The sequence below is a fragment of the Mustela erminea genome, chromosome 5, assembly GCF_009829155.1.
Source record: "Mustela erminea isolate mMusErm1 chromosome 5, mMusErm1.Pri, whole genome shotgun sequence".
Taxonomy (NCBI): Eukaryota; Metazoa; Chordata; class Mammalia; order Carnivora; family Mustelidae; genus Mustela; species Mustela erminea.
The window spans coordinates 109,233,337-109,251,238 of NC_045618.1; the positions used below are offsets into that span (position 1 = coordinate 109,233,337).

General features: G+C 41.0%; 2 protein-coding genes across 5 annotated transcripts in view; both read left to right on the forward strand.

Moving 5' to 3' along the window:
* The window catches only part of SYT16 (synaptotagmin 16), a 268,943-nt gene that overhangs the window by 22,070 nt on the left and 228,971 nt on the right, over nucleotides 1-17,902 (forward strand). The gene's annotated exons all lie outside the window — the stretch shown is intronic.
* On the forward strand, nucleotides 8,372-8,620 carry LOC116591490 (small nuclear ribonucleoprotein G-like). The gene has a single exon (XM_032344424.1). The coding sequence runs from the start codon at nucleotides 8,372-8,374 to the stop codon at nucleotides 8,558-8,560; it is 189 nt and encodes a 62-aa protein (XP_032200315.1). The 3' UTR covers nucleotides 8,561-8,620.

The window sequence follows — 17,902 nt, forward strand, 5'->3', positions numbered from 1 at the left end:
AAAAAAAAAAAATTCCGCAGCACCACTCAGCCCTCCCTGCGCTGGGACACACTTATATCTGCTTCCTAGGTGTTTGTTTCTGTCACAGAGAATGCTTCCAAACTCCCCAGCTCCCTGGGTTCCTTGTAGGAAAAAGGAATGACTTCGTCCTGTGTCATTGCTTTTGTATTCAATACCATGTTATTAGGAGCAATGGAGAATTTCCAGATTAACAGTATTTATTAGGTCTTTTGGAAATCTCAGTAATCTCTCTAATTTGAAATTCTTTAATTTTAATTGATCATCTTTCAAAGGAAAACAATTTTGTTCTGATTTTTATGTCTACCCAGTACCTAGATTGCAAACACTTTGAAGAAAGGCCTTCTCTTATGTTTATTCCTTTGATGTCCTCTACATCAGATGCATGTGACAGAAATCTCTTACTTCGGTTTGTACCAGAAATGCCTCTGTCACTTCCTTTTGCTCTTGTCTGGGTTCGTGACAATTGTTAATGGGAGTTTTCTTCTCGTTACTCTAGAGGCCAACAGCATGTCTTTTTGACTCTGTGACAGTTCAGGGGTTGAACAGGAAGTTACGAAAATGACAGTTGCTCTGAAGGATCATTTACAAATTCAAGAACATCCTTTTCATTTGAAAGAAAGTTCATTAGGATCCTTTTCCTTTAGTTTCCTTTTTTTTTTTTTTTGAGTCAAGTTGATGCTATAAACACAGAGCTTTATTGCCTGTTGAACTACTCTCGTTTTAAAGTGCAGAGTTTAATTTTTATTGTTCTTTACCTGTCCAAAAACACACAGCTAGAAAGCCAGAAGAACTGAAATCATTCTGGACCCTTGAGTTGCTGGACCCTTTATAGTCTGGGCATCTTTGTCTCTGTTGTCAAATTCAGTCTGGTTTTCACCTGCAGTGGGAAGCCTACATTTTGTAAATCCCGGAAACTCAAACTTAGCGAGTGTGCTCCTCAGGGATTTACCTTAAGATTACAGATACTGTTGCTAATTTTTTTCTACTTGCATAGCTGTGACATATGCAGCGAATACTTCCCCACTCCTGCTTTATAGAGAAAGGACTTTGGGATCTTGCTTATGTTTGTCTCCTAGTAGTGATAATTTTGGCATCTTGGTTCTTAAGACGTTTTCTTGAATTTTTCTCTCATCACACTTGCTTTTAGAGGAACTAGGAGGCAAGGTTATATGAACTATGAGTGCTTTATTGAATAAATATTCTTTTCCTTCTGAAGGGAAGGAGACAAATTTGATTGTTAGCCTCACGTCCACAGGCTTTTCTCTTTTTAAAATTCATTGACAACAAACCCCAAACAAAGTCCTTCAAATTAAGAAGTGACAAAGGGGGAAGGCATATTAGTATTGCCAAACTCTTTTCAGTGCTATCTGAATCCAAGATAATTTTCTAAGGAGAGTTAAAGGAACAAGCTCATCTAATGCCTCTTGGTGGAGTAATTAAACTATAGTTTTGCATGGAACTACAGATGTATATGTGTATATAATGGGATGATTGTTAATCTATTCAAAACTATTCTGCCAAATAATTTACCATTAAGATAGAATGGTCATTGTGTTATTTATTTATTTATCAATCATCATATCCAGGCAAGGTTCTTCTACATGAAAGGGGAATCCATATCCAGGCAAGGTTCTTCTACATGAAAGGGGAATCTAGCTTTTTATTTATTTATTTATTTATTTATTTATTTGGGCAATAAACTTGTGTGGTTTGTATACGTCTAAAACGGACACAGCTGAAACAAAGACTCACAACTAACTTATCAAACTAACACATGAACTTCATATGTTTCTACTCACATGTTGTCCATGAAGTCCTCAGAGGACCTTGAAAAGAAAGAGCCAGGAATGTGTCTGGGGTGGTTGAGGCACTCTAAAGAAGCCCGTGTACCTGGAGGGGGCAGAGTGAAAGGGAGCACGGGACGAGGGGAGACTAGGAGGTTGAGGGCCTGATGGAGTAGACTTGAGAGCTAGTAGGGAAGATTTTGGATTTTACTTTGAGAACCAAAGCTATGAAGGATTCCGATAATAGAAGTAACATCTAGCATACATCTAAGATCTAACATACATCTTAACAGTATTGCTCTGGCTGCCTTTTTTCAGAACTGACTAAATGTGGGTGAAGGGTGACAGGTAACATGTAGCTTGACTCAGTGGGTAGCAGTGTAAGTGGTGAGAGCTAGTCAGATTTTGGAGATAGAACTGCTAGGATTGACTGATAAGACTGAATTTGGGGTATGAGAGAGAGATACCAAGGATCCCTCTAGGGATTTTACCTGAGCAAGTGGAAGGAAGGAATTGCCATGAACTTGGAGGGAAGACTGGAAAAGTAGGTTTGGGCAGGCGAGAGTTGGAAGAAGGGATCAGGAGTCTGGCTTTGGAAATACGGAGTCTGAGATGTCTGTTCAACATCCTAGTAGAGATATTGACTAGGCTTTTGGATGTCTGAGTTTGGAGTTCAGGGGAAAGAACTGGTCTTGGTATCGAAACTTGAGAGTTATCAGCATTTGGGTGATATTGAAAGCTGTGACACCAGCTCACAACCCCAAAGGAATAAGCAGAAGTATGGGAAAGAGGTGGCCAAGTATTCAGAGTCCAGGGAGGAGGACTACCAGAGACTGGGAAGGAGCAATCAGGGAGTTAGGAGGAAAAACAGAAGAATAATACCATAGCAGCCAAGTAAAATTTTGTTTCAAGGAAGAGAGAATTATCAACCCTGTGAGATGTGATCAGTTAGATAAGGATTACCTCTGTGTGGGTTCCTTTCAAAGCAGAACTTGCAGACAGGTTCCTGGGTACAGACATTAACTTGGGAGGAGATCCCAGGAGTAGGAGTGAGAGAATGGGGCAGGTGAGGCCATGGGGGAGGAATGCCAATAAAGGGTGTGTTATCAAGGTGGCTGCTTCAGCTTCACTGCCACATCTGAGAAAGGTGCAGAGTGTCTGTTCAAACAGACAAGAGCTAGGACGGTTCTTGGTTGAGGGTTTTGTCATGATGTTAACTCCCCTCTACCACACCTGGCAGGCTCCCATGGGAGAAAGCCTTGAGTCAGAAAAGCAGAGAGAAGTGATAAGCCATGTCGGCAGTGAGCATAGAACTTGATATCACAGCAGTGGCTGAGATCAGAGGTAGGCCCAGGGAAGACAAGGCAGACCATCACAAGTGTCTGCTGCTTCTTAGACTGGCTGCTGACTGTCAGATTTTGACAAAGTAGACAACTTTGACCTTGAGAAAGCCTTTGACGGAGGGGCCTGGCAAGCCCGATTGGAGCAGGTTAAGGAAAGGAGAAGAGGGACTGGAGAAAGTGTAATAGGATAAAAGGAGAGTGCGTTAGGAGACTGCTGGGGAAGTGCCATCAGAGAGATTTGTTTATTTGAGATGGGAAAAGTACCAGCATTTAGGCTGCTGGGAGTGGTTCCATAGAGAGGAAACTGTGTATGAGGAGAGAAGGAGGAATGAATGGAACAGTGTCCTGGAGTGGGTGTGTCTAATGCCTAAATGGGGCATTAGCCGGAGGTGGGAATTGGACACTTCATTGGTAGTAAAGGGAGACAAATACCTGGAAAGTGGGACCTTTCTCGTCCTTGGGTCCTTGCCTGTGATAGAGCAGCAAGGTCATCAATCCAGAGCAAAGAGAGCAAAGGGCCAAGAGGGGAGCATTGGGACTGTGGGACGTGTGGGCAGTTTGGGGGAAAAGGGGAGGGAGGGGGGTCCTCTGGGACTGCAGCACTGGGAGTGGGGAGTGGCCTGTCCTGAGCTCTTGGTTACTGCCCTTCCAGGAGGTAAATACAGAAAGTGAGAGTAAGCATTTAGAAACTTTTACAGCAGTTGACATCACTGAGATATTTTAATAGTATTTTGCAAAAGTATTGGTCTGTAAGGGATTGGAAGTAAGAACATCTGGCCCGCCCGAAAGCCGGCTGGGAGAGGGGGCTGAGGGAGTGAACTGGGAAAGATTGCCACAGGCATTGAGAATCCTTCTGAGGCTCCTGGCCAGGAATGTAACTGCAAGGCTACTCAGCTCAACCGGGGCCATTTCTCCAGACTTGCTCAGCCCTGTTGCGACGGGAAGTCAACACTGTGGATGGAGAGCTGGCTTTGACCAGGGTGCGGTTTTGCTAAGTGGGTCTGAGGCTGCGGAAAGATGCAAGTTTGTGTAAGGAATGGTCCATGAGCCTCAAAGCTGTGAGCTGGGGAAGGAAAAAAGCAAACCTGAGGGAGGCGGAGGGACACTGGAAAGGGACTGGGATCCAGGAAATGTAGATCCTGGAAGAATGGAGGGTGGTTTAGAGCGGGGACTCCAAGAGGAGTGAACTAGAAATATAGGAAGTGGTGACAGAGCCGGATTCTTGGTGAGGGGATTCATCACAACACTGAATCTGAATGTGTTATTTGGCAAGTATACAATGGACAGTTTTGAAGCCACTGGAAGTCATGTTGTACTGTATCTTTATAGACACAAAAATGCTCATGATATGTTAAGTGAAGACAAAGTAGATTACAATACAATTCACAAAATTAAGCTAGAAAATTTACAAAGATCACTCTTTCTTTTTTTAATTTAAATTTTATTAGTTAACATGTAATATAATACTGGATTCTGGAGTGGAATTCAGTGATTCACCACTTATATACAATGCCAGTACTTATTACAAGGGTTCTCTGTAATAACCTTCACCCATCTAGGCCATCCCCTACCTGAGTCCCTCCATAAACCCTCAGTTACAAAGATCATTTTTTAATGGTAAAAATATAAACATTTTAATGCACCGAAGTCTTAGCCATGGTAGAGTCTGGATGGTTGAATGACAGGTGCTTTTTACTTTCTGTTTGATAACATTTTGGTACTTTATTACTATGTGCTTATATTCTTACAGCTTTATTGAAGTATTTACATGTAGTGAAATTCACCAATTTTAAGTGCACCATTCTGTTTTGAAGTTTTGAAGAACGTACAGTTTTGTAACTACCACTGCATTTATAGCATAGAACACCTTCCACGCCCTCCAAATTTTGCTCATATCCCTGTGCAGACAGCCCCCTACCCTCTCTTCCCAACCCCTGATAATGAGTCATATATTTTCTATCAGGACAGTTTGCCTTTTCTAAAGTTTCATATAGGTGGTGTTAAAGAATAAAATTCAAGTGAGTAAATCTGAAGATCTAATTGGCTTTATTAAGCAATACAGGAATCAGGCAGCATTCCTTTAGCAAGTAGAAGTGAGCTCCACTAAGCTAAACAAAACTAAAAAAAAACCAAACCAAACCAAACCAAACCAATCAAACAAACAAAAAAACCAAAAACCTTTTTAAAGGTAGCAGGCATGAAAAAATGAAGAAAAGAATTTACTACCAAGAAATGCATCAGTTAGACAAGGTTGTCCTCCTAAGAGGAACAAAAGGGATATTATCAGTAAGATTCCTAGTATTGACTAGGAAATTCTATGTTGACTGACTAAAAGTTTCATTTCTGGGGCTTGAAATTACAGTTAGGTTGGGTATTAAGTTTTGACTTACTGACTTGGAGTCTTAATCTATGATGCCATTTTGGGTCTGGGGTTTTCATTCGAACAATGAAATCATATAGTATGTTGTGTTGTGACTGGCTTCTTTCTTCACATAATGCTTTAGAGATTCGTCATTGTTCTTGCGTGTATTGTTGGTTTGTTCTCTTTTACGTGGAGGAATATTCTGTCGTATGGATGTACACTCACCAGTTGGTGGACTTGGGTTTGTTGTAGGTTTCGACTGTTAAGAATAAAGCTGTTATAGGATGCTCACAGGTAAGTATTTGGACATGTGTCTTCATTTCTCTTCAGCAAACACCTCAGAGGTGAGTTGCTGGGTCATATGGTAGGCATGTGTACATTTGACTCATTAAAAATTGCCAAAATATTTTCCAAAATGGCTGTACCATTTTGTATTCTCACCAGCAATGTATGAGAGTTCCAGTTACTTTACATCCTTAGTAACAATTGAGATTTCACTGTATTTTTATTTTAGCCATTCTAGTAGGTATGAGGAGATTATCTCCTGGTGGCTTTTACATTTTCCTATGACTAATGATGTTGAATATCTTCTCATGGGCTTATTTGCCATCTATGCACCTCCTTTGGTGAAGTGTGTCTTCTAGTCTTTTGTCCATTTAAAAAATTGCTTTTGTGTTTTTATAGTGTTATGAAAGTTTTTTATTCTGTATACAAATGCTTTGTCAGATGTATGTTTTTACAACTATTTTCTTGTAGTTTGTCACTTACCTTCTCATTTAAGGGATATATCAGTCTATCTTGAAGATGCGCTTCCAGAGTATTTTGAAGAGCAGAAGTTTTTAATCTGGGTAAAATATAATTTTGCATTTTTTTTAAAGATTTTATTTATTTGACAGATTGAGAGAGAGCACAAGCAGGCAGAGAGGCAGACAGAGAGGAGGGAGCAGGCTGCCTGCTGAGCAGAGAGCCCGATGCGGGGCTTGATCCCAGGACCCTGAGATCATGACCTGAGCTGAAGGCAGAGGCTTTAGCCCGCTGAGCCACCCAGGCACCCCTAATTTTGCATTTTTAAAATTTTATATTTTGTGCACTGTTCTACTTTAAGAGATAATTGCCCAACCTAAAGTTAACAAGTATTTCTTTTCGTGCCTTTTTTTCTAGAAAATTTCAAGTGTTAGATGTTACATTTATTATCCATTTAATATTTATGTTGTGAGGGGCGCCTGGGTGGCTCAGTGGGTTAAGCCGCTGCCTTCGGCTCAGGTCATGATCTCAGGGTCCTGGGATCGAGTCCCGCATCGGGCTCTCTGCTCAGCAGGGAGCCTGCTTCCCTCTCTCTCTCTCTGCCTGCCTCTCCGTCTACTTGTGATTTCTCTCTGTCAAATAAATAAATAAAATCTTTAAAAAAAAAATTTATGTTGTGAGCTAAAGGTCAGGGTTCACTGTTTTTGTATATGGACATCTAATTGTTTTAGCGCCACTTGTTGAAAAAGATGATCTTTTCTCCATCAGATTGCCTTGCACTTTTGTTAGAAATTAATTGACCATATGTGTGTGGGATTATTTCTGGAATCTCTACTCTCTTTAAATGATCTTTTTGTCGGTCTTTACATCAGTACCACACTGCTTTGATTACTATATGTGTGTATATTGCAGTCAGGTAATGTAAATTACCCCACTTTGGTCTTTCTCAACACTGTTTTAGGTAATTGAGGTCATTTGTCTTTCCATATAAATTTTAGAATTAACATGTCAATTTCTATGACTATGTTCTCCCTGGATTTTCTTATACAATGCAATATGGCAAGAAAAAGAAATGAAAGGCATACAAATTGAAAAGGAAGAACTAAAACTCTCCTTGTTTGCTCTTTCATACTCATGGTGATTCCTCACGTGGCTTATGAGAATTTTGGGAGTTTATCTTCGGTGAGAGTTGCCCCAATACTCCATACCTTGAAGACCCATATGTCCTAAGCTATGAATTAAAATCTACAGAAAAGGTACTAGAATTAGTAAGGGAGTTTAGCAATTTTCACAGGATATAAGATAAAATATACAAAAAACAATTTTCTATATTACTAGCAATTAAAACAATAATATTGAATTAAATTAAATAGAATTAAAAACAATACTTTGTACAGTAGCATTCAAAATGTGAAATACTGGGGCACGTGGGTGGCTTAGTGGATTAAGGCCTCTGCCTTCGGCTCAGGTCATGATCCCAAGGTCCTGAGATGAGCCAGCCCGCATTGTGTTCTCTGCTCAGCAGGGAGCCTGCTCCCCTCCCCCACCTCACCCTCCCACCCCCCCACCTGCCTCTCTGCCTACTTGTGATCTCTGTCCAAAAAAAAAAAAAAAAAAAAACTTAAAAAAAAAAAAGAGTAACAAAATGTGAAATACTTAGGGAATAAGGTAATGAAAGATTGTAATGTTGAATCCCAGACAGAGAGAGAAAGCATTCTGTCTTTTATGATTAAGTCCAATGCTACCTCTAGGTTTGCTGTAGTTGCCCTTTGTCTGGTTGAGACAGTTGCCTTCTATTCCTAGCTTGCTCAACATCCATATATTGCCAATTGTAAATAATGCTGCAATTAACATGGGAGTGCAGACATCTCTTTGAAACCTCCATTTCAGTTCTTCAGGATATATAACCAGAAGTGGGATTGTTAGATCAAATAATAATTCTATTTTTAATATTTTGAGGAAACTCCAAATTGTTTTCCGTAGTGGCTACACCAATTTATATTCTCCCAACCACTCCCTCTTGTTCACATTCTCACCAACACTTGTTCTCCTTCCTTCCTTCCTTCCTTTGTTAATAATAGCCAAACTAGCATCTTTGAGCTTGCTGAGTAGATACCATGAGCAAAGCTCACCCTTCTGAGTTGAAAAAATTTATGGACAAGAAATTATCATTGAAAATAAATGGTGGCAGACATGTCCAAGGAATATTGTGGGGGTTTGATCCATTTATGAATCTTGTGATAGATGAATGTGTGCAGATAGCAACTTGTGAGCAACAGAACAATATTGGAATGGTGGTAATATGAGGAGATAGTATCATGTTATAAGCCTTGGAACCACTATAAATAATGGGTGTGTTCATCAGAAGAATCAACTGCTTCCACATGTCCCCTCTCCGTAGAACCTGTTATACTACGATGTCAAAATCAGGTCATGTGCATTTTCATATTGAATTTTTTTGTTAAATAAACTTTGTAATAGTAAAAAAAAAGAAAAAAAGAATAGCCATTCTAGCAGGTGTGAAGTGGTTTGTTATTCCCTGGTGATTAGTGATTTTGAACACCTTTTCATATACTTTTGGCCATTTTTATACTTTCTTCAGAGAAATGTATATTTAGTTCTTTTGCCTATTTTTAATCAGAATTTGTTTTTCTTTTGAACTTATGAGTTGTTTATACAGTTTTAGGTGTTAACCCCTTATCAGATATACAACTTATGAATATTTTCTCCTTTTCCTTAGTTGCCTTTCTATTTTGTTAATTATTTCCTTCACTGTGCAGAAGTGTTATAGTTTGGTGTAATACTACTTATCTATTTTTTGCTTTGTTGTCTCTGCTTTTGGTGTTGTATCCAAGAACTCATTGCCCAGTCTAATGTTTAGAAATTCCTTCCCCTAGGTTCCCCTAAGAGTTTTGTTTCAGGTTTTATGTTTAAGTTTTAAATAATTTTCTAAAATATTTTATTTATTTATTTGACAGACAGACAGAGATCACAAGTAGGCAGAGAGGCAGGCAGAGAGAGAAGTGGGGCAAAGCAGGTTCTCCGCTGAGCAGAGAGCCCGATGCAGGGCTCGATCCCAGGACCCTGAGATCATGACCTGAGCCGAGGGGAGAGGCTTAACCCAGAGAGGCTTAACCCACTGAGCTACCCACCTGCCCCTAAGTCTTAAATCATTTTGAGTTTACTTTTTATACTCTAATTTCATTGTTTTGCACGGGGACATCTAGTTTTCCCAGCACCATTTATTAAAGAGACTCTTTTTTTTCCCATTGTGTGTTGTTGCCACCCTGGTTGAAGATCAGTTGACAATATATGCCTAAATTTATTTCTGGGTTCTCTGTCTAATGGTCTAATGGTGTGTGTGTGTGTATGTGTGTGTGTGTGTGTTTATGTGTGTGTATTTATTTGAGAGAGAGACAGAGACAGAACACAAGCACACAAGCAGGAGGGGCAGAGGGAGAGGGAGACTCAAGCAGACTCTGCACTAAGCTTGAAATCCAATGCAGAGTTCAATCTCAGGACCCTGAGATTATGACCTGAGCTGTTACCAGGAGTTGGATCACCTGACTTCACCACCAAGGTGCCCCTGGTCTATATGTGTTTTTATGCAAGTACCCTAATATTTTGGTTACTGTAGCTTTATAATATTTTAAAATCAGGGAGTGTGATATTGCTAGTTTTATTCTTCATGTTCAAAATGGTTTTGTCAATTTCAGGTCTTTTGTGGTTCTAAATGAAGTTTTTTTTTCTGTTTCTGTAAAAAAAAAGTCATTGGCATTTTGGTGGGGATTGGATTGAATCTATAGATCAGTTTGGGAAATATGGACATTTTAACAATATTAATTCTTCAAATACTTGAAATTCAAATACTTTAAATTTTAGGGTTTCTTTTACTTTGTTGAACTTTTCATTTAATCATGTATTGTCTTCCTGATTTCACTTAGTTGTCTATGTTCTCTTGTAGTTTGTTGAGTTGCCTTAAGGTGATAATTTTGAACTACTTATCAAGCAGTTGATGAATCTCCATTTTGTTAGGATCAGTTGCTGGAGTTTTATTAGTTTCCTTTGGTGATGCCCGAGCTGCCTGATTCTTCATGATCCTTGTGGCTTTACACTGGAATTGGAATAGAAGAATTGAAGGGGCAATTCTTCTAGTCTCTACAGACTGGTTTCAGCAGGGAAAGACCTCCTGCTGGAGATGGAACTGATTCCAGAGCCACAGTCTAGTGGGGCTGAAGCTGGCTGAGGAGGCTGCTCTCAGGTCCACAGTTGGGCTTGTTGGTGGGCCTGCTAGCAGGGCACAGGTTAATATGGCTCCTGCCAGGTGTCCTGGTGTCCAGGACTGCCTCTGGGACTGCGGTTGAATGGAATAAGCATAGGATTATAGGGTGACTTCTTAGTCCACATTTGGGACCCTAGTGGGCAGGCCTGTTTACTAAGATTGTGGGCAGGTGGGTTTGGTGGTAGGATCTTGGACGGCTGTGCTGGAATTAATTCCGCAGGCAGAAGGGGCTGCTCCTGGGTCTGCAGCCATGTCTGAAATTGGCAGACCTCCCTTTTCCAAGTGGCCCTCCCTGTTCTTGGATTTTGCCATGGTGTTTCGCCATGGTGTTCTCTGACCTAGACTCCAAAGCTCTCACAGATGTACTTTTGTCTATGGATTGTTATCAAATCTGTGTTTCTGTGGGGCAATGAGGACTGAGGACCTCCTGAACTGCTATCTTGCTAATAATAGTATTTGTTTCTTTTTGAATGGACTTTTTAGTTGGTGAGTTTAGACCATTTCTTTAAGGTAATTATTAATAATGTTGGATTTAAATCTATCTTACTGGTTATTTTCTATTTGTCTTATCTGTTCCTTGTTCGTTTTTCTTTGTTTCCTACCTTTCTTTGGGTTAAAGAAATATTATGTTTTTATTTAACTTGGGTAAGTTACTTGGTCTCTTTAAGCTTCATTTTTAATCTGTAAAACATATGGATGATTTTTACCTCCCTTACAATATTGTGGTATGGATTAGAAATAAAATAAAAGTATTCAATAAATAGTAGTTGTTATTAATAGTTGTAATGTATATGGCTCCATATCCTGACTTCAAATCCAATTATAAATATTTGATGCATTGTTTTATAGCTTTCACTGATGCATTGTGAATTAACAAATGCACAATCATAAACTATTCCCTGGGCTATAGACGTAAAGTATGCCTGGATTATTTACAGTTTTCCCTATGAACACAATACATCTTCATACCTATCATTGTCCTAAGTAGATTTAAAAATTCTTAATACAGCCAATTTGAAGCTCAGTCTTGGTTTGAAACCTGTGTAGGCGATCTCCCTCCCAGAGTTCCCCTGAAATTAACTGGATCTCAGTAGCTCCTCGGGCCTTTCCATGCCTTCCCGGCCCCTTCATAGCTCTTCCCAAGGGAAAAAAAAATGTCTTTCTCACTATTGTCTATGGTAGCTGAGAAGTAACGCGTTACTTGCTGAGACCAAGGGCACATCTCACTCTGAACTCTGCTCCTTGTCTTGAGGTTTGGGAAAGTACTGACTTTGGTTTACGTACCCTTATCTCACTTCATAGTTCCTCTTGTTTTCTTCTCCTCCTCCTTCCCCTCCTCCCCCTCTTCCTTTCTTCTTCTTTTTCTTTCCTCCTCCTCCTCCTCCTCCTCCTCCTCCTCTTCTTCTTCTTGTTCTTCTTCAGGAAAAGGAGTTAGCTCTTGACTGGAAGTACAACTCAGTTTCTAAAAACTGAGTTTTGTTTTGCACAATTTGCTTACATTACAGAATACTTCATTCCTCGTTTCTATCAAGCAATTCACTTTACAGAATCTGTTTTGAGTCAGCTCTAGAAGCGAATCTTACTAAAACATTATATTCATAGATAAGGAGTGATATTAGCAAATTAATTAGCCTTCTTGTTTGGTTTCTTCTGAAAGGTAATTATTTGTTAAGGATAGCTCGATGAGAATAAGCTGTCCAAAATATTGACTGTAGATAGATGCCGGGAAAAGAGAGCGTGTGACTTGTAAAAACCTGTAAACTCTGGCTGCGCGGTCTCAGATGTGCTTGAATGTTGGCTGTCCTCCTTACACCCGAACTCCGCGGCCCCTTGCTTCCCTCCGTTGTACTTTTTGTCCGCATGTTGGCCATGGACAGTGGTATTGTTAGAATGTCTATCCTTTCGGAGAGTTAAAAGTAAGGTGATGTTCTTACCTACCCAGTGGCCTTCTAGGAAACTGTAGACTGATTATATTGTTTTTAGAGTTATGAAAAGAGAGCTCGTGGCCCCCTCCTATATTTTTGTATGTGTTGTGGGATTTGGGGCACGTTTAATGAGCAGTTATCTGTGTTACAAGTAAAGCAGAATATGTTCTGCCTTTAGAAATTATATTGATGAATGCTTGGAAAGGTATACTGGCCAATTTTGAGGTCAGGGTGAGGTACAAAGCATATTTCTTCTTTGTGCCCCTGGCCTTTGTGCTCAGGGGTTATTGTGCTTCAACAATAAATCGTTATACTTTCAATTTATGTTTGAAAAAAGAGTAAAGGCCTTCTAAGTGAGAATCTTGGGAATCATAAGATAGTGGAGGTCCCTAATACTGTTTAATCTGCAGGATCCCAAAGTGGCCTTTGTGTTAAATAGGCTAACTATAGACTTGAAGGTTTTTCAGAACCAGAGAAGCAAGATCTAATAATTTGTTTTATATGTTCTAACACTCTCCACATAGAAATTTTCCATTTGGTGTGAGTCGTGTGCCAAACGATGAAATGTATTGCCACTTTGGAGTCTAGTTATTCTAAATATAAAATTAAAAGAAGTAGACAAGATGAGCTCCAGAAATGGAGACAGAACACACGGAGTGTTGTGTTTTTTTTTTTTTCCTCCCGCCTGGGACAGTTTCATTTTGGTGACTTAAGAGTCGTGTCCAAGCACTTGAGCACCTTGCCAGCAGCTGTGGACCAGAAGCACAGACAACACCTGGGAGCTTGGGCGAGCTGGAGACTCTGAGACCTGCTGAGGCAGAGCCTGCATCTTAACACAATCCCTATGAGATTCAGAAGTAAATTAGAGTTTGAGGGGTGCTGCTTGAAAATGCTGAGGTCTGCCCATGCATCACCCGGTGTCAGAGCTGTGGCTTTAGCATGTGGATACGTAATCCATCCTGCTTTTCCAGGGGCTAGTCTTAGCAGTCGCCATGTCAACATGCATTTTCCTCCTGCAGCTTATCTTCCTACTTCTGGATGCATTCCTGGTTGAAAGTATGAAGTCAGGGAATTTGTGTGTGTCGGGGGGGTGGGGGTGGGGGATAGTGGCAGGGGTTAGAGAAATTTCTGTGGATTATATGTAATAAAGACTGGAGACTGAGGAATTGGGAAAAAGCTGGAAAATTTTGTAGAAGAACAGAAACTCCAAGCTTATTTTTGATCTTCACGTGGTTAAACCATGAAAAAAGTACTTGTTGACTCAGGGTTCTTGGTTGTAGCAATCAGCCAGGGCTGGTTGGTTTAAGCAGCAAATAAGTTGTTTGGAAGCACGTCACCGGGCTCACCAGGGTATCTGGGAGGGCTGGAAAGCCCACCTGTGGCTATGCGGTCAGGGATGGAGCACGAGTCAGCCTGTGGAGCGGGTCTGGTGGACACTCCTGTTACTGCCAAATGATGGACACTGCAGCCTGTACCCTGGGGACTGTTGGTACTGAACCCTGCACCCTGTGCCCAGCCGGGTGGTCGTGGAGCTCTGGATTCTTTGTAGTATCTCTGTTCCCAGAGGGAGCTCTGGGTGATCTTTGTATGCTTGGGTGGGCTTATCTGATTGGTTAGGAAGCTGGGAGAACAAGTTTTTGGCATTTTCACTGTCACTGTGGGAGGTGAGCCCTTGCCTCATTAGGCTCGAAGTTCCATATGCATAGAAACAGGGTTGAGATGCAGGTGGACAAAAAGAATGAGAAGTGTTTGATTGGGTTGCCTGTGTGTGCACGCATGCGTGCACATGCACACGCAAGCATGCATGTGCGAATGGATGTGTTCAGTTTACTAGATACGTTTATTTCAGTCAGGCACCTTCCTGGTTTTATGATGAAGGTTGTTAATAGAAAAATAGGATCCATTTTGTAGAATTTTGCTTCTTTGTTAAAAATTCTCATATATATGTATAAAATGAATACCAAAATGCTCATCTATCTATCTGTATCTATACACATATCTATCTATATCTATATCCATATCTATCATGAATACCAAATATTTTTTTTAGGTTGCATTTAACCAGGACAGAACTTGATGTTTTCTCTGGGATTAAAAATCTTCCTAGCACTCATTCTGAAATACAGAGCTCATTACATTCACTTTCTAAATGAGAATCACATTTAGCGAAACCTCGACCATGTAATCAAGATAACGAGAGATTTTTAATTTGCCGGAGAGTGACTCACTTGTAGAGTACACACTTTGACTTGTGTTCTGATGGGAGGTTGAGAAATTATCACTGCCTCTGTGTACATGAGACACAAAGCAGAAAACAAAATCAGCACGCACTGTGTCATATTTGTACTGAGATAACACTGAGGAACAGCTGTGACTCTTTCAAATGACTCCATTTGTTTGATAATTGCCGGGTAAAAATAGTGCCACTATGGGCTATTTCAGGATGGCAGATGGCGTTCTAGATTATGTTCCTTTCCTCGTGCCCAAAAAGAACAGGATCGAGTCTTTCAGAAAAATCCTTGTCTGCGTGTGAGATAGCCTCAGGGAAGGGAAAGGGCACAGTCTCAGGCTCTGCTCTGCAGATAGGTAGGAAGCAGAGGCTGGGCTCTAAGGGAAACGGAATTGAATTATCCCGACCCAAGCAATGATGAGAAATAAAGGCATCCGTCTGTTGCCTAGGAACAGAAATATCTTGTGTGTCTTCTACAGCCGGAGGAACCAGGTCATTTACTCTCAGAGTTCAGCCATCAGTTATTCAAACAGAGCTGAAATGAGCCTCCTTTTCTTCTCGCTTCGCGAGGCGGAGGTTCTCATTAGATCCCCTCCTCGCTGTCTTCCATTCAGCAAAATGCTCTAATGTTCCCAACGCATCTTCTCAAAGCTGTGCAGATCAGAAGTCTGCATTACTTGAGAGACAAAACAATACACTGTCTTCAGTAGCTGGCCCTTCGGTCTTTTCCTCTATTAAGAAGCTAATAGAGCTTCACATGAGGAGAGCAGACCATTCTTCAGCCTTTCATCTAAAGGACATGTGACATTTGACATCATGTTGGCATTCTCACCTGCACCTTAAGGAGGGATGGTTGTCTCGCTCTCTCTCTCTCTCTCTCTCTCTCTCACACACACACACACACACACACTCCCACCTGTAGGTTGAGAGTCAAGGAGGAAGGCAGAAACACCTATCTTTTGTGAAGTTTAAGGGCACACTTCTTGGTACTAAGAAGGTAGGACAAGTTTTGCAACCTTACCTGTATATATGGAGCTTTAAAAAATATGTATTTCGAAGAACTACCCATCAAAATCCTGATTCATTGGATCTTTGGTGCTGCCTGGGATCCTAAGGGCTTAAAAGTTTTCCAGGTGATTAGAGGTTAAAACTCAGTTCTATATTTCCCCTTACTCATCCCCTGCTTAAGAGTGTCAGACCCCTAGAACCAGGTGGGAGACAGAAAGGCTTGGGCACGAAATTCTTGGGTTTCCTCATTCCTGTCCCGAGCTGAGTGTTTGCCCTTTGTCCTTCTCTCTAGGAAGCTCTGTGTACTGATGGTCACATGTTTCCCACAAAGATAGTTTCCTTGCTCTTCACAGTTTGAGTGGGAATACTTACTCTCTCAGGAGCACTGAGGAGGGAAATTGACGCTTGTACTTGGGTAGAAACACACTGGGAATATTTAGGAGGTGACTAGGCTGTAAAAAGCTGATTAGCAGAGCCCTAATCTCTGGGTGTTTCTGACCAGGTAGAGTGATAAGAGCAGAACATTCTAGGCACATTAGGCACACATCATAAATATATCCAGCCCTGCAGGTGTGTGAATGCCCCTACATTCCCCTCACCATTCTCTTGGGTTTTGAGGAAACTCAGCTTAAATAAGAGTATTGTAGTATGCAGCAGCAAATAATTTAAAAAGTGAATGACGTGTAGTTCCTATTTACCTTATTTATTTTTTCTTATAAAGAAAATAAGTGATTTTTATTACATTGAAAGCGAAGGCGATTATAAAACCTTTGAAAGATTCTCAGTATAACGATAAAAAAAAAAAAAAAGAAAAAAGCTGAACACTTCTCCTAGAAAGCCTCCAGCCAAAGGCAGTTATTTCTTGCCTGTTTTTTTTTTTTTTTTTCTGCTCAGTTATGTAAATGTCCATTTGTGGGAACAACAGAGTTGATCCAGAAGTCTCATTTTAAAGGGAGGTGAGATGGAGCCCTGCTATCATGTGCAGGAAAGGAAACTGCGCCGGGAGCTCCGATGTGCAGGATCCCCTGATGTCCACCCCTACCTACCACCCCCCTCCCCACACACCCTGCTGGCTTATGACTAAGGCACCGTGGGTCTGATATTTAGGTAGACCTGGCCAGGAAATCACTCTCATTGTCTACTTGGTCAGAAACAAACACATTTCTCCCACTAGCTTGCCAAATCCTCAGGACTTTGATTTGAAAAAGGAGAAAGAGAAGAAAGTTCAACCAGATTTCACATCAAAACCTGTGTTTTGGAGCAATTTCAGGCCGTGCTTGCTTTCCTGTTCCTTCTTCTCTTTCCTCCCTCCCCTCTTTCCTTCCTTCCTTCCTTCCTTCCTTTCTCAACACAGAATCCAAAATGAACTTGAAGCTCTCCCCCTCCTGGTGATGTGGACTAGGAGGAGTCAGAGAATGTTAGAAAGATTTTCGCTCACCTGCCGTGGGAGGGGTGATGATGCCGACTGGGAGTGGCTGGGAGGGGCAGTGGAGGAGCTGCGAGGATTCCTCTAGAAGATGTGTCTTTGAGGAACGCACCTTTACTTTATACTGTTTAGGATTTGATGACAGTGTTGGGTCGAAACCCCCAGACCTCCTGTGGGTGCTAGGGTTCTAAACTACTAACAGTCTCTTAGGTGCAGAGTTAGGCACTTCTTCTGCACAATTTCCTGCTACTAATTTGGTTTCTTTGTGTGAGTCCGTTTATCCCAATAGACTTAATGTGCTTTTAAGGAAGAAGTCAGCTCTATCCCACCCAGGATCCTACCAAAGCAGCTACCACTGCGTTTACACATGGTAAGCACTGAGTGACTTTACTATTAATTAATAATATTTTATGATTAATTTCCTTAGATGGCTCCCCTAATGACTTAAAAACAAAAAGGAGAAGTGTGCCTTTTCTTGCCTTTCCCCTTTGGCCTCCAGATTAACAAAATGAGCGATGAAGGGATTGCAACCGCCAAGAAGTAAGGATCTCTTTTCAGCAGTACGCTGCGCCACGGACGCTTAGCCCCCCTGACCTCAGTGCTCTTGGCAAATAGAGCTCAGTACACATTCTCCCTGATCACTTTGGGCATATCACTTTACCTCTCTGGACCTCAGCTCTAATATTTTATGATCTATGACTTTGTGACACAAATATTATTCCCAGATCCCCCATTCCCATGGTCCTGTGACCTTTTATTGCCAAAAAAAAGCACCAT